Source organism: Muntiacus reevesi, chromosome 22 (genome assembly GCF_963930625.1).
Source record: "Muntiacus reevesi chromosome 22, mMunRee1.1, whole genome shotgun sequence".
In the NCBI taxonomy this organism is placed as follows: Eukaryota; Metazoa; Chordata; class Mammalia; order Artiodactyla; family Cervidae; genus Muntiacus; species Muntiacus reevesi.
Genome location: NC_089270.1, coordinates 45278953 through 45303061, shown reverse-complemented (window position 1 = coordinate 45303061; position 24109 = coordinate 45278953). Strand labels below are relative to the sequence as shown.

At 43.5% G+C, this 24109-nt stretch overlaps 1 protein-coding gene across 5 annotated transcripts in view; it reads right to left on the bottom strand.

Annotated features, from left to right (window-relative positions):
* Window positions 1–24109, bottom strand: part of LNX1 (ligand of numb-protein X 1) — a 184955-nt gene that overhangs the window by 14329 nt on the left and 146517 nt on the right. For all 5 annotated transcript variants that reach the window (XM_065913925.1, XM_065913923.1, XM_065913924.1 and 2 more), the window contains 3 exons: window positions 23951–24103; window positions 17317–17519; window positions 14583–14954 (listed from right to left, as the gene is read on the bottom strand). In XM_065913925.1, the coding sequence (XP_065769997.1) occupies window positions 14583–14954; window positions 17317–17519; window positions 23951–24103 (728 nt within the window). The remainder of the gene's footprint in view (window positions 1–14582; window positions 14955–17316; window positions 17520–23950; window positions 24104–24109) is intronic.

Here is a 24109-nt window from a genome sequence, read left to right as displayed (position 1 = left end):
TGATGGCCCAGGCTGAAGGAGCCTGCTGACCTCCCTGTCACTTGAATAAAAGCTGACTGTGGCTGAGGCATGGCTAGATTTGATTGGAAACCAGGAAAGATTAGGTTTGGGGACAAGGAAGTTGGGAGAAGAGAAGACTAAATTCTAGGCGTTTCCCTCTGCATCCCCTCCCTGACCATCGCATCACAGCACAGGTGACGGCGGCCCACCTGCCCCTCCACAGGCTCGGCTCTCAGGTCATGGACAAGGCAGGTCATGAAAGAGGCCACGGAAAGTCCGTGCTCGTCTCCATGAGTTCAGACAATGGGAGTGGAGTTGTTCGCTTCCTGCCTCTCTGCCTCTTCTTTCCCGTGGCCTGTAAGTCACTCTCAGGAACTAGGACCTTGTTTTAAAATCTTAAGCAATGAGAACTCCCACCAATGAAATCAGATCCCTACAGTTGCCTAGCCCAAAACTTCGTGACTTTACATTCTTCTATTAATATCTCAGGACTCTTTAGAAATGTAGGGGTCATCAGCCGGATGGTTATAAATTAGATGAATGTTTAAAAACAGCAGCTAAAGTACAGTGCCTATTGTAAACATCATGGTGGATGGTGGGCAGCATGATTCATTTCACATACATGTAGAAAACCCTACAAAGTTTAAGTCCTTCACTAACTCTCCTTGATCATCACTTCTGTTGCTCTGCCCAGTCATCACTTACATACTCGTCTCCCCTGCTCATTTGCTTATCTCGAATTCCCTGGTGTTTCTCATCATATATAAAACTTGTGTCAGAACAGGATGAAAATAACAAGCCCAGGAAACAACAGTGAAGTAAGCTGACATGAAGAACTATGGTACTAGCCAACTAAACTCAATTCTTGGAAGAGGATTTTGTAATAGCTTTTTCTTTATACTGTAAGCCTCACTTATCCAAATGAGGTTATCTCTGGGAACTTTTTGAAGCAAAAGTCACTAAAAGATAAGAAGTGGCAAACATTCAAGTCAAAACTTCAGCTGCTGAGCCCAAATGTGCTCTTTATCTTCAGGGAAACTCCAACGTTTTGAAAGATCTCAGTGGTAGGTTTGTGTCTAGGCCCACGTGCTGTGCCGTGTTCAATTTGGACTAGCAGCAGCTGCAGCCTAAGCACCTAGTGAGAATTGAGAAAATCGGAGACAGATTGAATCAACTCGCTAGGTAAAATCCCAAATGCCAAGGAGTAGCCTGTAAGAGCTATTTAATTCACATTTTCCAGCATGAATTTCTCACTGGATTTTCAAATGCCGACTCTGGCAGAAATAACACTCCAATAAATAACCCTGGTATCAATTTACTTGGAAATAAATTCCCTGCAAGGCTGGATCCCCAGTTCTTACCAGCCACCTTATAAATTGCTCTCAGAGAGATGCTATTTGATGCTCTTTCTTTCCAAGTATTTGAAGTTGAAGGTGGAAAATGGGCTAATGTGTTTATCCTGGCTTTAACTCTGAGGAGCAGCTGGATTTAGGGCTGAGAAACAGCCCTTAGCACCAGATAGCCTTTCTTTCCACTGGTTGAATGTAGTGTGAATGTGGGATGAGTGAGAAGGAGGGGGGATCATAGAAAGACTGAATGAAGGAGAGAATGGCAAGAACTCGCTTATTTCATACCCACATAATCTGTGCCAGGAGGAAGGGGGGCAGCAGACCTGTTGTTTAAATAACTCTCAAAGGAAGAGGGGGCCCCGCTTCTTTCTGGCATCTCTTGGGATGCTGTAATTTGGGCAAAAGAACTGTTTAACAATTGCGACTCAAGTAACAGACCAAGCTAGAGGTAATTTTCCTCTCCTTTCTCTTCTCTCCCTTAAACATTCTAAATTTTGATCCAGATAAATTCTGGACATAGAGGTTACAAGCTGCATAGTCTGACTGCAATACCGTATTTTTTCTATTCTAACTGCCCAAGCCTTAACTTCCTCTTCTCCCTTCCTTGGTTAAGGGGGAGGGGTTCTAATGGCCTCCACCTTCTCCCCTGTGGACCTCCACTTGCTGGCAGGCCTCTCTACAAACATTCTGTCCCCATGGTTGACAGCTGTCTGCTTTAGACTAGCCTCTAAGAACCTTGGGGACAAGGCTTCTGCCCTCAGGGAGTTGTCCTACTTCAGGAAAAGTCTGAAGCAGGTGCCAAGAAGGAGACATGAATAATACACATAAAAGCCTCCTGAAGTGGGACCAATTACTCCTAGCTGAAAAAAACAGGACAAATCTCATATTCAGAGAAAACCAGAAGGAAAACTGAATAGCATTTCTCATGGAAAAGCTTGCTTGCTTTTGTTTCATTTAATGATTTCTCTGCTCTTTTGAGATTTGACTCAAAGCTGCCAATCATGTTTATATGATGAGAGTAAGCAGAGGTCACAAAAGGCAAGCATAGTCCGGCAGCCTCATTTATATTTAGCCCATTTTAAAATAATACAATCCCATCCCTCATAGCTGGAAGGAAGCAGAGTCTGAGAGTGCTACACTGACGTTTCCCAGGGCGAGCATCTTCCTTTGTGTTCAGCTTGGAAATGGCTCTTTTCTCTACAAAACCCCCTACAGTTGATTGTCAGGATGCGACAAAGACCAGGCACCTCATAGAGTAGAGAGGTGGAGATCAAAGATGCCACTGCACCAGGGGCCAGGAGCGATGTTCCGCAGAGCTGTGCCCTGGAGCAGAGTAGGACTCTGTACTGGCCCAGTGTTGCATGGTCTGTGCGGAGGCTAGTTAGGGCAGAGCAAGAGTGGACAGACTACCTGTACTTCAGAGCGTGGTGACCAAGCCAAATGCTCTACCTATTCATGTCCAAAAGACTGGAGTTAAACCAAATGTATGCCAGCATTTGCTGCTTTATATATATGTGTGTGTGTGTATACACACACACAGTTATATTTAAGCATACATGTGTGCGTGCATGCATGCTAAGTTGCTTCAGTCGTGTTTGACTCTTTCTGACCCTATAGACTGTAGCTTGCCAGATTCCTCTGTCCATGGGATTCTCCACGTAAGACTACTGGAGTGGGTGGCCATGCCCTCCTCCAGGGGATCTTCCTGATCCAGGGATCGAACCTGCATCTCCTGTAACTCCTGCATTGCAATGGATTCTTCACCGCTGCACTGGGGAAGCCTGTATTTAAGCATATGTATGCTTAAATAAAACATTTGGTAAACTGTAATTTGTGTGAATTTGATCATTGCATTGACATATTAGCTTCAAAAAATGTCAAGTTAAAGAGTTACCACACTCCTACCCCCTCAATGCTGCAGAGTATCGTTCTATACAAACAGCTGACACAGGGGACTCTGAACCGACTGAGGGACATCGAGATCATGCTGCCCAGAGCAGACAGATATGCACCCCCTTTATATCACGGTACAGGTCCACCTGACTGGGGGCCCTCTTGTTACAGAGAAAAGAGCTGTAGTTGGATTTCTAATAACATAAGCTGTTTGCAGGATTTCTCTCTACTTGGTGCTCCATCCACTAACATCAGAGGTTCTAGCAAACATCTCTTTAAAAAATCCCTCCTGCATCTGCATTCTCCACTGCTTTCTTTTCCAAGGATCCGGAGAGAGTCAATTCCTAGGCAGGTTCATAGGAAGTCTGAGGTCCCCAAGGAAGAGAGGCGGGTCTGGGGCTCTCAAGGAGGAGACAGTTCAGTTCAGTTAAGTTCAGTCGCTCAGTCATGTCCGACTCTTTGCAACCCCATGAACCGCAGCACGCCAGGCCTCCCTGTCCATCACCAACTCCCGGAGTCCACCCAAATCCATGTCCATCGAGTTGGTGATGCCATCCAACCATCTCATCCTCTGTCGTCCCCTTCTCCTCCTGCCTTCAATCTTTCCCAGCATCAGGGTCTTTTCAAATGAATTAGCTCTTCGCATGAGATGGCCAAAGTACTGGAGTTTCAGCTTCAGCATCAGTCCTTCCAATGAACATCCAGGATTGATCTCCTTTAGGATGGACTGGTTGGATCTCCCTGCAGTCCAAGGGACTCTCAAGAGTTTTCTCCAACACCACAGTTCAAAAGCATCAATTCTTTGGCGCTCAGCTTTCTTTAGAGTCCAACTCTCACATCCATACATGACCACTGGAAAAACCATAGCCTTGACTAGACGGACCTTTGTTGGCAAAGTAATGTCTCTGCTTTTTAATATGCTGTCTAGGTTGGTCATAACTTTCCTTCCAAGGAGTAAGCATCTTTTAATTTAATGGCTGCAATCACCATCTGCAGTGATTTTAGAGCCCAGAAAAATAAAGTCAGCCACTGTTTCCACATCTATTTACCATGAAGTGATGGGACCAGATGCCACGATCTTAGTTTTCTGAATTTTGAGCTTTAAGCCAACTTTTTCACTTTCCTCTTTCACTTTCATCAAGAGGCTCTTTAGTTCCTCTTCACTTTCTGCCATAAGCGTGGTGTCATCTGCATATCTGAGGTTATTGATGTTTCTCCTGGCAATCTTGATTCCAGCTTGTGCTTCTTCCAGCTCAGCGTTTCTCATGATGTACGTTAAATAACCAGGGTGACAATATACAGCCTTGATGTACTCCTTTTCCTATTTGGAACCAGTCTGTTGTTCCATGTCCAGTTCTAACTGTTGCTTCCAGACCTGCATACAGGTTTCTCAAGAGGTGGGTCAGGTGGTCTGGTATTCCCATCTCCTTCAGAATTTTCCACAGTTTATTGTGATCCACACAGTCAAAGGCTTTGGCATAGTCAATAAAGCAGAAATAGATGTTTTTCTGGAGCTCTCTTGCTTTTCTGATGATCCAGCGGATGTTGGCAATTTGATCTCTGGTTTCTTGGCCTTTTCTAAAACAAGCTTGAACATCTGGAAGTTCACGGTTCACGTATTGCTGAAGCCTGGCTTGGAGAATTTTGAGCATTACTTTACTAGCGTGTGAGATGAGTGCAATTGTGCGGTAGTTTGAGCATTTTTTGGTATTGCCTTTCTTTGGGATTGGAATGAAAACTGACCTTTTCCAGTCCTGTGGCCCCTGCTGAGGAGGAGATAAGGGTCTGGAAATCTCAAGGAGGAGGAAAGGACAAATATCTTTTTTTCCTCTACATTCTTTAGTTTTAGTCACATGAAACTTTTTTTTAAGCCTGATGATTACAATTACACAACAAACGACTCAGTTTAAACTCTGTGCTAAGGATTATATAACAACAGTGTATCCAGCTTGAGGACTGTTCCTCATTCCTGAAAACCTTCTGGTGAATCCTGTCATCTTAAAATGTAAATTATGGGGTCTACCAAGATCTTTACAACCTTGAGACATTCTTGATTTATCGTGACAACTAATTAAAAAATATAGAATTCCTTTGCTAAAGACTAGCAAGGGGGGCATTCTCCGTCCCCCTTCTGATGTCTATGTCAGAAGCTTTCTCTGTTCCTTTTTATACTTTAATGAAACTCTGCTACACAAAAGCTCTTGAGTGATCAAGCCTGGTCCTGGTCCTGAAGCTAAATCTTCTTCTTTGGAGATCACGAACCCAACACCGCTCACCGTTCAGCTATCAACCCCAGAGTGAGACAGTCTAGCTTGAATTGTGGAGATGGTTCTTTCTGCACCTTTGGGGGCTGCTCCACTTGAGTTCCCCTTCCAGCTTCAGCTCAAGTATCATTTTCAGTTCATCCATCTCATGCTCACAAAGCCCCGGGGCACTGTGGAGCATCGGCTGCACACAGTTGGGAAGTCCCAGCTCAGGAAGAGAGGTCAGGCACCATCTAATCCAGCAGTTCCCCCTAGCCCATGCTTCGGTTCCCCTCCAGCTCCTTGTCCCCCAGTGTGCGCTTCAGTGCATCCAATGGCCGTGAGGTCACTGTGTCTCAAGGTGGAGCAGGCCGTTTTTAGACAGCGCTAATTAGCAAGTTTGCCCTTAGGCTGAGTTTAAATTTGTCTTTCTCTTGCTTGCCCATTGGTTCTAGCCATGTCCTCTCAGGCAACCCCAATCAATTTCCATGTGACAAGCCTATTTGAAAATAACTCTCATGGCCCTCCCTTAGCTCTTCTCCTTTCCAGGTCAAGGATTCCTAGTTTCTTTCATATTTAACAAGTCACCTCAAAAACATGAACTCTGAACTCATTCTAATAAAGTTGAGTTGGGTGTGTATATGAGAATTAGACCTAGAAGATATATCCTGGTCTGACCAGCAGAATAAACAGTGTTTTTGGATGGACCAGCTGCACCCAGGACTGCATTTATGGAGTTCCCATTTTGTCACTTCTCATATGCATAAAGACTATCTCTGTTCTATGGGGCCAAGAACTCCATAGGTGTCTGTCGTGGTTATTACTGCTTAACTGAAAGATGGCAGGGAGGTTCCCCAGATGCTGCGGTGAACGCGTCACGGCAGTGCAGCCTGCCTCTGAGATCCCGCCTGGCACACAGACCATACATGGCCATGCAGGCAGTAGGAGGCATCCGGACAGGGTCACCCACTGATACGCTAGCAAAGTCACAAAGCTGTCAGCTGTTCCTGCTGACACAGCAACACCCTGCACAGTGAGGTACAGAAGCAAAACCCTTGCCCGAAGGCTCTGCCAGCGAGCAAGAGAGGAGCTGAGAAACAGAAGCATGTCTCCATGCAAGGTACGCTGTGGCTGAGGATGTAATCTGGTGCAGCCACTATGGAAAACAGTACTGCAATTCCTCAAAAAACTAAAGGTAGAGCTACCGTATGATCCAGGAGTCCTACTCCTAGACTTATATCCAGACAAAACTATAATTCAAAAGATACATGCCTGTCTGTGTTCATAACCACACTATTCACAACAGCCAAGACATGGAAGCAACCTGAGGGTCCACTGACAAAATGATGGATAAGGATGCTATGTATATACAATGGAATATTACTTGGCCATAAAAATGAAAAAGGCCGTTTGTAGCAACATGGATGCACTAGAGATGATCATACTAAGTGAAGTCTGACAGAGAAAGACAAATATCACATGATATCATCTCCATGTGGAGTCTAAAATGACACAAACAAACCTATCTAGGAAACAGAAACAGACTCACAGACACAGAAAACACACTTGTGGTTGCCAAGGGGGAGTTTGGAAGTTTGGAGTCACTTTACTATATAGCAAAAATTAAAACTACATTGCAAATCAACCATGCTTGAATGAAAAAGTTGAAAGAAATCCCTCTCACTGGGCAGTAGGTTGGGGGCTCCAGAATTACAACCCCGGGTTGAGCTAATGGGGTAATGTTAATTGCTAGTCTCTATAAAATGAGCTTGGTGAAGGCAAATCTGGTATGTTGACTAGTTCACCACTGAGACTTTAGCTCCTGGCACATAGAAAGCCTGGCACAATCTAAAGAGAATTGTGAATGCAGCAGCTACTTGAGCTAAGGGTGACCAGAGTCAGGCCAAGAATAAGGAAGATTAAGGAGGCTTTGAGGAAAAGTGATGAATAGGACCTTAAGGTTTGATGAGGGTAGAAGAGGAGATTTGAGACAGCAATTTGATCTATTTTTCCCACTAGACTTTAGCTCCATGTACATCTTTATGTTCCCAGAAGCATATTTTGTAAGTGCTAAGAAATTAACAATGACAGTCTGACTTATACAGGGTCGAACAGATGTCAGTGACAAGGTCAAAATAAGAATTTAGGTCCTGAACCTCAGCAGAATGACCTAAGTCCTCAAATGCCATTTCTTTTATGGCATCTGGAAGTTACTCTGATAGATTTCGTTCCATAATAAAAAACAAAACAAAATCATGTGTGGAGACATGAGAGGTGGGGAATGGTAGTGAGAGTTGGGGAAGCGTAGAGAAGTTTCAAGATCCCCTAATATTTGCAGTGTAGCTGAGCAGAAGATTCACTTATAAAATTCTGAGTTGAAAAATTGAATAGTTTTTCAAGTCATGCTTGAACCATGAATGCATGGCATCTGGAGCTTTGTGTTAAAGTCCTTTGGACTCTAAGAATTCAGTTCAAGAAGAATGTTTTAAAAATCTACGTACTGTTTAGTCTTATGTGCTTTAAATTTACTACCATACCACATTAAGGAAATTTGTTTAAATAGGGATTATATTAGCTGCACTAATCTATAAAACACACATACACACACAGAACTCTCATTTCATTGGCAATTCTTACTGGCTCCAGGGGACAAAAGTTCTGCCCCTGAGTTACATGAACTGGAACCACCTATTCAGAACAAATGTAGGTAATGTGAGTAGTCCATTATTCTTTAATTTCTGAATCTGTTTAAAAGCCTATTATATCCTTCTAGGAAACCTGAAGAACCTGGCTGTCAGTTGCTCTTTAGTGAAATAACTTCTCACTTAAACATTAATTCATGTGAAAGGGAAAGAAAATCACATAGACCTATAGGAATGAGAACACATCTTATCACAACCTCTGCAAATGGTTTTGAATTATTTCGGCTTCTGCATCAAGTATGGTAAGTTAGCTAAGAAGAAAGGGCACAGAGGAGATACTCAAATTTAAAATCCATCATTGCTTTCTTCATTTAGTAACCGTATATGTATTTGAACTCCTAGATATGTATTCATGGATTCAGAATTGCAGGTAGATGAGAGCATCTCAAAGCAGGTATAACTCTCAGCAGAAATCATTCTCATATTGAACATTGGATAGATATATGTGGAACCTTCCAGGTTTGGGGTGCTGAGATGTCCCAGGGTCTGAAATCTCTGGCCGTATTTCTTCATTCTATTATTTTAGGTATGACACCAGACAGTTGTCCTTTTCATGCAGAGTTCTAGTCATGGTGCTCAAAAAGCTAAAATTGACAACAGATAAAAACAAAGTTGTGCTAAGTTCTAAATAAGTCAAGTGCCCAATATGCGAAGCCTCCATCTCCACCAGGTTTCTCTCCTAGAGGCATTCAACTTTCAACCTAACTCTGGGGTCTGGTACTTAGGGCTTCTGCTGAGTAAGCCACGGTTAGGGCTCCACATATGTAAAGTTGGTCAAATTTAAAACAGTTGTGGCTTCTCTGTAATAACTCTTCCCTGAAATAATGTAGAAAAAGGTAGAATGTGTGGGACTGTGGGCGAAAACATGACCAAAAGGGCATGTTGTCTGGGAATTTCTCTGCAAGACAAACATGATTCATGGAATGGACACACCAGGCCAGTGCAGCCAAAGATTGGTTGGAAATTTGACTCTCAACTTTTGAAGGGCATTTGGTTTAATCCCCCCAGCCGGGTGCGTGTTACAAGTATCTCACAAATAAAATCCATACTTGAGGTCGCTTAACTGAGTTTGCTCAGCATTCTACTTTTTCCATTTCTTTTCCAACTCATTTGGCCCAATTTTTTTTCCCCCTTCTTTCCCTGCCTACAAAGCACATTGGTTTTGTTTGGTAAGCAGAGGAATCTTTTAGGAAATCCCACTGTTAAGCAAGATTTTATTTCGTAAGTTAACGTTCTCAGGGAAAAAATTTTTTCCTTTTCTGTTACTAATCTACAAAAGTAGAATGCCATGTGTAATCAAGATTTTTCCAAGTGACATGAGTAAGGGAGTTTTTCTTTTGTCTATTGCAAAGGATAGTTGGCAGGTGATCTCTAGACTGTGAGCTGCACAGACTGACCTGCAGAGGGAGTTGACAGGCGTAACAGGGAAAAAACTGATGATCACCCGAGTCTGCTTTTTAAAGAGAAAAGGCATGCTGAGAGTGCAGTTTCTTCATAAAGCAAAAAAGCAGGGCTCTTCATTTTCCATGGATTAATATTTTCATAAACATTGTCTATTTCCTGTTCTCACCCATTGGCACATAGAGACTAGACTACCTGCTCAGTGCTGACTTGACCGCATTTGGGGATAGATGGGAATGTATTCTAAGTTCTACGAGGCCAGGACTGTGTCAGTCTTGTTCACTATTGTCCTACACACCTCTTGACGTTTAGAAGGTGCTCAACTAATAATAACTGAACAAATTCAAGGGGACAAAAAGACTTCTACCTTGGGGAAAAATAATGTAAAAGTGGATTTGGTGCTTTTTCTTCACTAAATGGTTTGACAAAAAATATCCCTATGAGATGAAATTAATGTGTGAATTATATAGCAAACTCCAGGAGATAATGAAGCCTGGGAAGCCTGGTGTGCTGCAGCTCATGGGATTGCAAAGGGTTGGACATGACTTAGCCACTGAACACCAACATAACCCGCTAAATTTATTCTTTCAAATATTTATTGAGTGTCTCTTACCACCAGGCATTTCTCTAATTGCTTGAGGTAGAATACTGTACTATATTATGTTAGATTGGCAGGTATTAATCAAATAATTTGTTAGTAGAACACAAGATTAGAGGATATAGAATTGGGGGTGGGGGATGTTACTTTAAGCAGGATGGTCAGTGAAGGGGTCTCTGAGGTAACATTGAGTGAAGTGCGGGAGTATGCGGATATCTGGAAGAGTCTTTCAGAGGGACAGCAAGATCATCAGCCTTGGGATGAGGAAGTTCCTAAAATGCTTGAGGAGTAGCAATAGCAAGAAGGCAATGTTAAGAAGAGCATGGTTAAGCAAGGGGGAGAATACCAGAAATCCTCCCATTTGCTTAAGATATGAGGTTGGAGAGACAACTAAAGACCAGATTACATGGCTCTGCTGGCCACTGTAAGGATTTGATATTTGAAAATAAGTGTCTTGGTCTTCCCAGTGCACCAGGCCCGAGCACTTGTTTCACGCATCCAACCTGGGCTGGTGATAAAAATAAATGAAAAAAAAAAAAGAAAAGAAAAGAAGTGTCTTGGGAAGCACTGGATGACTGAGGGCAGGAAAGTGATATGGTGGGATTAACTCTGTAAAGTGGTCATTCTAAATGCTGTATGAGGGTGGAGATGGAAGCAAGGAGACCAGTTAAGAGGTTCTTGCAGCAGCCCAGACTAAAGGCGATGGCGGCCTGGCTGATGGAAGCTGCGGAGGTGGTGAGATAGCCTACAGGCAAGGGATATGGAAGAGAGTCAAGACACTTGTTGCTCTTAGTAACTGAGTAAATGATGTCATTTCTAGAGTTAAGGAAAGACTGAGGGGAAGAGCAGGTTTGGCAAGGGGTGGAGAGTGGAGAGGCCAAGGTTCCACTTTTGAATATTAAATTTGAGATGCCTTTCAGACACTCACATGGAGATACCAAGTAGGCAGTTGGCCACGTAAGTGTGGTGTTCAGAAAAGTTGGGACTGGGCATGTGAACTTGGGAATGGGTGACATAAACTCCAGAAGGAAATGCCTCTTGTAACTCTAGCTTGTTCTTCATCTGCTCCACAGGGCATGACCTCAGGCCACTTAGGGCAGATGGGCATCCACCAGATTGAGAATGACCTTGGAACTGAGACACCATCAAAAGCCCCAGATCAGGGGCCGAAGCACCAAGCATCCTTCCTGTCCTGATGGATGGAAGAAACGGGGGAAGTCCCCTGGCACCCTCTGCTTCAGGCTTTTCACATCTAAAATGACAATAATCTCATCCACTACTTGGTACTCCTCAAAAAAAAAAAAAAACAAACATAGAGATAAGATTCTATGCACAATAGTGAAGAGTTGCCAACATCTGGAAGAAGTCCATGACCGGAAGCCAAGGGGAGGGAGATGTGTTTGTACTGAGATGATCAAGTCCTTGAGGGAAGGCTCTGTTTCTGACTGTCATCCTCTGTGGAACGTTGATACACCACTCAACCACTGCTGCTGACTCTCTATCTATGCTTGAAGAATGAATACTTCTTCATTCTAAGCCACCAGGGGGAAGCTGACATAATGTATGGATAATAGCAAACACATCTTAAGGCCTCCATTCCTGTCCCTCTCCCATCAGCTTTCCACTGCCTCTAGAAAGATCTTTCTACAAAATCATGTCACTTTCTTTCTTAAACCCTTGCAGTGATACCTCATGGCCTTAGGGGCCAAGTCTGAACTTCCTGGCATGACTTAGAAAACTCTACATGAGCTGGTCCTTACCTGCCACTCCTGCCTTATCTATTGTTGCTTTTAAAACTGTATGCCACACTCCAGGTGTTAACCATTTCCCTAACTGGCTTTTGGGGAAACGTTCTTTTGTGTTGTATCTCCTTAGAATGACCCTCCCTGCCTCAACCACCTGCTACTGCTAAGTCACTTCAGTCGTGTCTGACTCTGTGTGACCCCATAGACAGCAGCCCACCAGGCTCCCCCATCCCTGGGATTCTCCAGGCAAGAACACGGGAGTGGGTTGCCATTTCCTTCTCCAGCCTCAACCACTTAGAGAACCTCAAAACCCCAGTTCAAGATTTTCCTTCTCTGTGAAGAATTTCTAGACCCCACTAAGTAAAAAAATCTCTCCTTTGTCTGAACCAGTACCATGCTTAATCTCTCCATGATACACTATCACACCACAAGGCAGTCATTTAGAAAAAACCCACCTCCTCGATGTTTCGAAAGAACAGCATGTATATTATCTATAGTGAAACAGATCACCAGCCCAGGTGGGATGCATGAGTCAAGTGCTCGGGCCTGGTGGGCTGGGAAGACCCAGAGGAATCGGGTGGAGAGGGAGGTGGGAGGGGGGATCGGGATGGGGAATACGTGTAACTCTATGGCTGATTCATATCAATGTATGACAAAACCCACTGAAAAAAAAAAAAAAAAAAGAAAAAACCCACCTCCTCTACTAGACTGTGGGCTCCTTTGGGAGAGCAACCTAAGAGGTTATCATCTCCCTGTTCTCTCAACCTGATCCAGAACTAGGCAAGAAGCAAAAACTTAATACATTTTGGCTAAATGAAGTAAACTGAAGGGTTAGAATATAAGAGTCCAGAACAAAGCCTGTCTCTAGGAATGAAACTGGAAGGTCAGTGAATATTAGAAAAACTCATGGTGAAAAACAAATAATCCAATCAAAAAACCAGCAGAAGATCTGAGTGGATGTTTCTCCAAAGAAGATATACAGATAGCCAACAGACACACGAAAAAAATGTTCAACATCACTAATTATTAGAGAAAGACAAACTAAAACTACAATTGAGGTTATCACCTCACATCAGTCAGAACAGCCATCATCAAAAAGTCTACAAATAAATGCTGGCGAGGGTGTGGAGAAAGGGGAACCTTCTTACACTGTTGGTGGAAATGTAAATTGGTAACAGCCACTATGGAGAACAGTGTGCAAGTTTCTTAAACTAAACAGAGTTATCATATGATCCGGCAATCCCACACCTAACCTGGAGAAAATTATAATTTAAAAAGATACATGCAAAAAAAAAAGATACATGCACCCCTATGTTCATAGCACCACTATTTATAACAATCAAGGCATGAACACAATCTAATATTCAACAGAAGAATGGATAAGAAAGGATGGTATATGTATAATGAAATATTACTCAGCTCAATGAAAAATATTACTTTTTTCATAAAATCAAGAATGAAAAAATCCCATTTGCAGCAATATGGATGGACCTAGAGATTATCATATTAAGTGAGGTCAGACAGAAAAATACAAATATCATATGATTCTGCTAATATGTAGAATCTAAAAAATTATATTAATGAAATTATTTAAAAAACAGAAATAAATCCTCTGACTTATTGTTACCAAAGGGGAGGGGAGGGATAAATTAAGAGTTTGGGATTAACATATATATACCACTGTATGTAGAATGCATAATCACAAGGACCTACTGTACAGCACAGGAAACTATACTCAATATTTTGCAATAACCTGTAAGGGAAAAGAATCTGAAAAAGAATACATTTTATACATATATAAAATTATATATGTATATATATATACAGGTACACGTGCAGTCCATGGGGCTGCAGAGTTGGACATGGTTGAGCGACTGAACTGAATATGTATATATATACACGTAAAACTGAATCATTTTGCTGTATGCCTGAAACTAACACAACATTGTAAATCCACTATACTTCAATTTAAAGAGAAAACCATCAACAAACACTCAAGGTCATCCAGCTGAAGTTAACAAGATGCAGGCTGGGGCTTGGTGGCATCATGCCTGTCAGGAGAGTGAATTAGTCTGAACCAGTGTCAGGCTGTCATGAGCTCTATTTGCCTGAGTAATAATAATTTGTATGCCTCTCTTACGGAGGGCTTCCTTGGGCTCATATTTGAGTCCCACGGGCTTTTGAAGGGGGCTGGACTCAGCCACGGAGACGGGACTCCACCTTAGCCAATCCGACCGTGGTCTCTGGTCCACAGGATCACTGAAGAGCCCATGGCACAGCTTCTCCGGGGGTAGCACATCGGATGTCCTCAGAGTGTATTTGAGTGACCCCGAGGTCTGTGACTACCATATGGGTACAAGGATGATGCGACCCTGCTGACCCTGAGTGATCTGAACCTGGTGAGGCTGCAACAGAGCCCAAAGTGTCTACCTGCAGTCAGACCGGATGGCTGGCAACCCTAACAGAATGACCATGACCCTGAGACACATCATTTGCTGGAGCAATGTTCTTACCTGGCCCATCACTCTTGACTCTGTGAAAAGGAGGCACTGTGTGTTACCCGGGGTAGAAACAGGGTAGATCACCGTGATGAGCGTTCTTGCTCATGCTGGCAGTTTCTGACCAGGGTCTTGTCATCATCTGTGACCTACCTGAATCAGATGAGCTGCGCTCTCTGGGCTACCATAACGAAGGTCATGTCCATTGATGGCTAACACACGGTCATTCTCCTCCAGCTGGCCATGTCTGTCTGCCACGCCACCGTCCAGCACGTTGAAAATAAACACCCCAGGTTCATCCACCTTGCGCACCAGTTTTATTCCGAGCTGCTCCTCCGGGCTGCTTTTGTTGAGGATCACGTGGAAACTGTCATCCCGGGGCCCGTAGGCATCCGGGGGCTGTTCGTCGCTCCTGCTCCGGAACTTCCGCTCCCGGAGCACCGTCAACCGCAGCACGTGGCACGGCTGCCGCAGGAGGCGCAGGGCGTAGTTGTGCCGGACGTTGCTGATGTCCATCCCGTTGACCTGGAGGAAGGGGAGCGCCACCGAGCCATCAGCTTCACCTGCCACAGTCCTGCCTAAAAGGCCCTGCCTACAGAGCCACCAGCGCCCTTCCTAAAGGACCACTCTGCTCTGCCACCTTCTCTGTCCAAATGCCCAAATACCTTCATCTTCCCACAGGACTGGTAACCCAGCTTTCCTCCCCTGTTATCTGCACACCTTTGCAACTGTCTGTCTCCGCAGACAGAATCTTTTCTCAGCCATCTCCTTACATAGGCCCTCAAGTTTATACAGTCCTAACTCTCCTTTCTGTTGCTTGCTAAACTTATTTTTTGGCTGAGGGAGGAAGGAAAAGGAAGAAAAGGTGGGAAAAGGCCAAAGTAGAAAAGAAAATTTTTGATTAATGATTATGTTAAAGTGCTATTTAAATCAAACTAGTTGGCATTTTCTTTCCAAACATCTCATCCAAATGAATTTTTCTCCCTAGGTCACCTGTACTGAAATTTCTACGTTTCACTGGTTGTGTATGTGTGAGACACAGAGAATGTGTGTGTACATACATGTGTTTGTGTTTCAGCAAGTGTGTGAATGTGTGTGACAGTGTGTACATCTGTGAAGTCTCCAGGTGGCCTCCTACAAGGTCTTTTGCCCATGTTCTCAACAAAAGAGAAAAAAAATCTCTGTACTATTTCAAATGAATGGATGTAAATGGAAGCACTAGGCTCCTTTACTGAAAGGCTCGGTCACTTTATTAAACTGCTTAAAGGTCCTCCAGCTTGGCCCACTCATTTGTGGGCCTCACCAGTAATCTGTGGGACTGATGCTGTGTGGGGCTTTCTGGTTTTAATTACTCTAGGCAGACCCAGCCTCAAGGTTTTGGCCCACAGTGGTGGTCACTGCTTGGGAAGAAAATAATTTCACAGCAGCACTTTACTCTGTTCCTAAGGAAGGAGGCCCCACAGAAGAGAAACAACCTTCTTGAATTTCTATGGTTTGGGAAGATTTCTTGCACTTGCAGCCAACTGTTAGAAGAGTCGCGGAGCGAGATTTTCCAGGGCCTGCCTGCCGCGTACAATTGCCCGTCCTCTGCTGCATCTCCAGGGATGCACAGAGGCTCCTTCGTGCATGGACGAGGCTCAGAACTGTTGTTCAAGCACAGGTAAGCTCAAAGACCTTGCTCTGCTCTGTCATCTTATCCCATGTCCAGTTTTCCCCATCACACCCAGGCCAAGAGAAAGTCACGGTCGCCTGCTAAACAGTCCTGGCAGCTTTTTTGCTTGCAAGTGCCAGCTGAAGGCCACAAGAATCAAAATGTTTTCCTTATGCAACCCTCCCAGGCAGCATAGCTTCCATAGAACTGGAGGAAAGCCATGCAGAATGTTGCTAATTGCATGGCCAACCATCCCCTGAGGTTGATGGGCCCTGCCTCGTACTCCATCTCGGAGGCCAGTGGGAATATCAATGTTTCTACAATAACTGCTTCAAATTCTTTCTCCTCTTATTCCAAAAAATAAGAATTCCTTTGCCAGAGAAATAGCACATAATGTGTTAGGAGCTGGCCTGTCAGCAACCCAGAAGGGATAGGATGAAACTGTCATCTGAGGGTCAGACAGGAAATATATGACCAAGGGAGGGATTTTTCCTTATCGCTTTTGGCACATGTTAGACTTCTGTCTGATAAACAACTCTTCCTTTGTCCTTTCTCTTCGTCTGAAAATTCTTCCCGAGCATCCTTACCCTCAGCCAAGCCTCAGAGGACAGTAATGCCCAAGGCGTTCTGTTCTACCACCTGTCTCCCCTGGAATGTCTGTGGGTTGGCAGAATAGCTTAGGGATTTTTTTTTCTTTGGTGAAGGGTCATTAAGCTATAGGAAATTTACTTTAGGGGAGTGTGTGAATGTGAGTGATTAGATAAAACAGAAAATGTTCCAGTAATCTGCTCTAAAAACAACTTAAGAAGATATATGCTGCAGTTTTATATTGTTTTATGTTATTGTACTTAGAGTAGGAGAAAGGGGTAGGAGAGGAAGAATGAGGAGGGAGGAGAAGAAGGGAGAGAAAAGACTGAAGAGGTGGAGAAAGTAAGGGGAGGGGGAAACAGGAGGAGAGAAAGGAGGAGAGCAGAGACAAAATGATATAGAGATAGTATTTATACAGAGAGAAAGAGATCAGAACCAGACAGACAGAAGGGTTAGGGACCTATTGCAAATTACTAATCTTCTATGAAGACTCATATCAACCTAATAACTATGGAAAGTGACTGTTCCACATTTATGTTAGTGTTTTACTTATCTGTCCAACCACTCACCCATCATAACCCTAACCCATGCATCCAGGGATTTGCTTAGAAATGACTCTTATTAAGCCCATTATCATGGCTCCTCTACCTTTAGGATGATGTCTCCTGGCAGGAGCCGGCCATCTCTGGCTATCACCCCATCACGATAAATGTGCTGGACAATGATATGGACCAGCGGGGTTTCACTGCCTCCCACAAGCCTAATGGAGAGGTTTTCATTGGGATCCATTCGATTGATCTTGATGCTGGTAATTTCACCATCTGGAATCAGGTGATATAACCTTGGAAAGACTAAAATGGACAAAGAATGTTTATTTAAGACACCCACCAACGGCCATTTCCAACCACTTCTCTTCTTGCCAGGCTTTTGGTTCCAGCCAAACTAAACTATTCATCATTCTTTGTACATGTTTTCCATCTTCCTGCCTCTGAGCCAGCATAAGTTTCTCTGCCTGGAATGTTTTCCATCCTAGGCCTAAACCCAATTTTTCCTTCAAGGCCTGCATGAAATGATCCCTTCCAATTAAACTCTGCCCTCCTCCCTCCTCCCCTGCTCTCTCTCAATTTCCTATTTCCCACAAAGCTGTATTTCTCAGGGCACTGAGCCTTCTATTACTATCATTATTACTCATGCCCATTTCTTATACTCACCATTGGACTCTAAGACCCTTGTTTCTTTGGTCTGTGCACAGATCTCTGTACATAGGAGACTTTGTCCAGTGTTTATTGAGCAAAGAGGAATGAATGAACAGTCATTATGGAATGGACCACAGTTTGCTCACTTACTTATCAAGGGGAAAAAACAGAACAAACCGGTTCTTCTGCTCTTTCTGATCATTTTGAAGGTTTCCTCCTGGGAGGCCCTGCCTTTCAGTCTCAATGAAAAGCAGGCTCTCTATCCACCTGTGCTGTCAGTGAAGGGAAGTCAAACGGCTTAATTCACAATCAGGAAAAGCGGCCCCAGACCCAGCTGGTGGTGTCAAGGGGTTCATCCCTGATCAGCTTGCATTGCTGAATTCAGAGCCAGAAGGAGATTCAGAGATCTAGGCTGGGGTTTCCAAACCTTATCTTTTCACTGAGGACCCTTCCCCTGGGAAGTCTTTCACAGGTTCCCCTGCCCCCATCCCCTGAGCCCACACACAGAAGACCATTTCAGGCTGTGCAGTTTGACAGCCATCAGTTCAGTTCAGTCGCTCAGTCATGTCCGACTCTTTGCGAACCCATGAAACGCAACACGCCAGGCCTCCCTATCTATCACCAACTCCCGGAGTTCACCCAAACCCATGTCCATCGAGTTGGTGATGCAATTCAACCATCTCATCCTCTGTCATCCCCTTCTCCTCCTGCACTCAATCCCTCCCAGCATCAGGGACTTTTCTAATGAGTCAGCTCTTCGCATCAGGTGGCCAAAGTATTAGAGTTTCAGCTTCAGCATCAGTCCTTCCACTGAACACCCAGGACTGATCTCCTTTAGGATGGACTGGTTGGATCTCCTTGCAGTCCAAGGGACTCAAGAGTCTTCTCCAAGATCACAGTTCAAAAGCATCAACTCTTCGGTGCTCAGCTTTCCTTATAGTCCAACTCTCATATCCATACACGACCACTGGAAAAACCATAGCCCTGACTAGATGGACCTTTGTTGACAAAGTACTGTCTCTGCTTTTTAATATGCTGTCTAGGTTGGTCATAACTTTCCTTTCAAGGAGTAAGCGTCTTTTAATTTCATGGCTGCAATCACCATCTGCAGTGATTTTGGAGCCCCAGAAAATAAAGTTAGCCACAGTCAAACCTTTATTTCTCAAGTGAGGATGTGTGAGCTGGGAGAACAGAAGTGACATGACCGGCTGGAGGTGGCAGTTCAGTGGTGGCCCCCAGAACCGGGTCAGCACCTGGGGCTCCTGTTAGGCTCCCCCCTTCACAGCTGGCAGCAGGCCCACAAGGGACTTGCTCTATAGACACACACTCTATTGAGCCAGCAGTACCAACTGGCATGGTTCTCCGCCTCGGTGGGAATAGACGGGTACAGAGGCAACACCAGCTGGCCACACGACACCCAGCGTGCCAGGAGCCGCAGCTCTTCCCCAGATGCTGGAGGCTGGAGTCTGGACATTGAAGGTGGGGTTACTTTTGTCTCCTGGAGCTGCTGACAGCAGCCATTGCCCTAAGATTCTCCCTTAATTATATCACTGGGAAAGATCAAAACTGTAGGCCTAGTTCTACATAAAACACTCCTTGTGACTATTTTCAAATCTCATGACCTTACTGCATTTTCCCTAATAAACTCCAAGCTCACTAACAAGTACTCAACTCTCTAGGAACAATACAGAAAGAATTAAAATTATTTCTAAGTACTATAGAGCATGATAAACAAAAAAATTTAGTGGCCAGAGGTAGCCGGAGACATTGTAAATGTGGGCCCTTGACTGCCGTTGGGATTTGATTTAATGTAAGCAATTGGGCTTTGTTGTAAGGCTGTGGGCAGCAATCTTCATCTGTCAGCTCCTGGTGCTAACAGTGCTTGAGTGATCAAGTTCAATTAATGTCTAAACTGCTTTGATTACCTTAAGTAGGCGTTATCCACAAGTATTTGTTGGAACAGGTCTGGTGACAAGGGGATGGAAGTTCTTTAAAAAACTCATTTTGAGCTAAGAAAGATTTGGAAATAATCATCAAAGCTGCTGATTTTTGCTCTTCTCCCCCTCCCTTTCTACGCTTCTCCCAACGGAGTTACAAAAACCATGCTCCCAAATCTAAACCAATCAAGGCCGTTTGTTTTGATAGTCTGAAAGGACATACTCAGTCATAGTTGAAAATGTTAATTATAGCCACAATAATGAGACCTTCAAGAGTTAATGAAATTTTTAATTCCCACTCGGTGCTGGTCTGAAAAGAAACAGTTGTCCAATATTGTGTCCTTACTTAAGGACCAAGGAATATAGTATCATTTACCAAGTGTTTATTATATGCTGACCATTCAGCTAAGCAATTTGAATGATATTTTTGTTTATTTAGTCTTCACAATAGATTAAGATTGGAACTAGGTTATTATTATCCCTGTTTTTTTTAGATGATGAGATGCTAAAGCTTACAGGAGTCAAGTAAACCATCCAGGTCATATGACTGATAAATATTAAAGCCAATCTCTTTACCGATAAGAAAATGATGGATAAACCATGGAAGTTCACCACACTAACCATGGGTTACTGAAGCAATGGGACCCTAAAGTTATTTTTGAAATCTCTGTTACCTCACAAATCCTGTACCAACCTCACTGAATCTTAGTCACTCCCCCATTGTTAAGTAGTAGGTCCTGGAGCAGAAAAGGAAATTTCCTTCTCTCCCATGCAAAGCCCCTGTACACATAATGTAGCTGCAGTCTTCATCTTCGTGAAATAAAGTTTCGATTCTGCTGTAACTCGATGCAAAAGCATTCAGGTGTGTTCGCTGCCCCAAGTCAAGACTCCTAAATGGTCCCCAGGACTCTTCTAATCCAGCTTTAACCTCATCTTCCCCAACTTCCCAACATACAGTCAAGATCCCAGTGCCTGTCCAGGTCATAACTGCCCCTTAAACATGGACTACACTGTCCCATTGGGAAGTGGTGTGTCTCTTCTGGTGGCCCCCATTTTCATTTATTTATATCTCACTCTTCATGGTATTTTATCTTCTGTTAGTCTTCAATGAACCCCTTGGAGCCAGGAATTAGATTTTGTAATCTTTGTATGAAAGTCCTCCATGCGTCCTAAGCTGCTTCAGTTGTTTCTGGCTCTTTGTGACCCTGTGGACTGTAGCCTGCCAGGCACCTCTTTCCATGGGATTCCCTAGGCAACGACACCAGAGTGGGCTGCCATTTCCTTCTCCAGGGGATCTTCCTGACCCAGGGATTGAAGCTGTATTTCCTGTGTCTCCTGCATAGGCAGGCAGTTTCTTATATAAAATCACTGAGCCTAAATATATAAACAGCTCATGCAATTCTATCAAAAAAACCAAATAACCTGATTTAAAAAGGGGAGAAGATACAAATAGGTATTTTTCTAAAGACATACAGCTGGCCAACAGGCATATGGAAAGATGCTCAACATTGTTAATCACCTCGCACCTGTCAGAATGGCTATCATCAAAAATTCTTCAAATAACAAATGTTGGTGAGATTGAAGAGAAAAGGGAACATGGTACACTGTTGATGGGAATGTAAACTGATGTAGCCACTACAGAAAACAATAGGGAGGCTTTCAAACAACTAAAAATAGAACTATCCTATGACCCAGCAATTCCATTTCTGGGTATACATCCAAAGAAAACAGAAACATTAATCTGAAAAGATACATGGACTCCAATGTTCACAGCTGCACTATTTACCAAGATAACCGAGAGGTGGAAGCAACCTAAGTGTCCATCAACAGATGAAAAAAGAAGATGTGGTATGTATACTGGAATACTACTCAGCCATGAAAAGAATGGACTTCTGCTATTTACAACAGTGTAGATGGACCTGAGGATTTTATGCTAAGTAAAATAAGTCAGATAGAAAAATACAAACACTTTATGTTATTCCATGTGGAATCTGGAAAATGAAAACAAAAATGAAAAAACAGATCCACATATATAGAGATCAAACTAGTATGTACCCAGTGGGGAGAGGGAAACACAACAGGGAAAAAGATATAAACTGCTTATGCAAAATAAGCAAAGCTATAAGGAAATATTGTACAGCACAGTGAATATAGTCAATATTTTATAATAACTTTAAATGGAGTATAACCTATAAAAATAATGAATCACTATGTTGTACATCTGAAACTAATACAATATTGTAAATCAACTATACTTCAATTTTAAAAAAGCACAAAGCTCAGGCCAATGTCATACACATAGTAATCTCTTATTTTTAAAAGTTTCTGCAATAAACATGCAAATCAGTCTTATTCAGGCGAGAGAAAACTTTATGTGGAATGGAATTAAGGAGTCTTTAATAAGGGGGAAGACTGGCAGAAAGGAAGTTATAATCCTTTTATTCATTGCAGAAACATTCGGTGAAAACTATTATGTACTAGATACTGTGCTTGGCCTTGAGAACACAAAGACTTAGATAAAGAACCCCTGCTCCCACTGGTAGAGTTACAATAAAAGGTGACATTGCTGTAACAGAGATACAGGTGCTTTAAGAACACAAAGGCGAGAGGACTGGGGCAGTCACGGAGGGCTCCCAGGAGGAGGCAAAGCCGATACTGAGCCTGGAAAGAGAAATTAGGATGCCAGCTGAAGGCAAGGAAGAGGACAGGTTGGACAACAACATGGAAGGGAGAGAAAGACAGTGTTTAAGCATGTAGTATATGTACAGGGTAAGAGATGTAAGGGGGGTCTTATACAACTGCTCAAAGTTCTCTGAAAACATGATAAAGACAGACGTTTGGGGTTTACCCCCCAACCTTGAGGGGGCTTCCCTGGTGGCTCAGAGGGGAAAGAATCTGCCTGCAATGCAGGAGACCCGGGTTCGATCCCTGGGTTGGGAAGACCCCATGGAGAAGGGAATGGCAACCCACTCCAGTATCCTTGCCTGGAGAATTCCACGGACAGAGGAGCCCGGTGGGCTACCGTCCACGGGGTCACAAAGAGTCGGACACGAGGGAGCGACTAATACTTTCACTTTCTTTCACTCCCCGACCTTGAAGGAGCGGAGGGCACTTTAATCCAGTGAGTAAACCAGTGGGCTCCGGAGCCAGAGAACACAAATTAAAATCCCAGGACTGCCATTTTCCAGTTGGGTGACTTCGGGCTAGTTACCCAGTCTCTCTAAATCTTGGTTTCTTCTGTAAACTGAGAATCACAATCCCCATCTCTTATCATTGCGACCTTTAAATGCCTTAGAGCACTATCTGGCACCCAGGAAAGCTCAAAAGAATTCTTTTAGTTATTACTGTTACTGCTGTGAAGTTCTAATGTAAGATGAAAATAAAAGGACAGGACAGGATTTTCTCAGCTCCATTTATGTTGGAAAAAAGATACAGAATCTAAGATCCAGAAACTTTCTTTGCATGAATTTTAGAGCCACGTTATTCAGATTCCAACTTCAGAAGGGGCAAACTAAGTAACTGCCTGGTACCTCAGTTTCCTCATCTATAAAACAGGGATGATAACTGTAGCTCCCTCATAGAGTTGTTGAGGAGTACATGAATTAATACATAGAAAACCCTCAGAATCACACATCACGCAAGGTGGTAATAAGAATAAATACTCATATAGCATTTACCATGTGCCAGGCTCTGTTCTAACTGCTCTTCACTTAACCATATTATTCTTTATATACACTAAGCTAAGACCTGAAAGTAAGGGTTCCAAAATCTTTTCCCTCAATCTATGTAAAAAGAGAACAATAGGGACTTTCCTGGATGGTCCAGTCATTGGGAATCTGCCTTCCAATGCAGGGGATGACCCCTGGTTTAGGAACTAAGATCGCATGTGTGGTGGAGCAATTAACAGCCATGCAGAGGTAGAGAAGCCCGTGAGCCGCGACAAGTACCCAACTTAGCCAGAAGAAAAAGGGGGGGGAGTAATTTGTGCCTTTGGTTACTTATATAAGATATAGAGTAATCAAGGTAAAAAATATTCATGCCCTTGGGAAGAGACGTGTCATAGAAAGTGAGGTCTAGTCCCATCGTCATCACCCCTGGAGTCATTCTGGAAGCCCAGGCCACGCCCAGCCTCATGGGGAAGTAACTTACCATCAAGGACAGTGGTGTTTTCAGAATCCTCTCGTCCCTGATCAGCTTGGCTGACAACGGTACTTCCACTCTTTGTCCTTCGGAGAACACTCAAGGCTCGGTTTATTTTTTTAAAGGATCTGCTTCTGATGGTGGATCGCTCAAAGGGCCGTGCTGAAG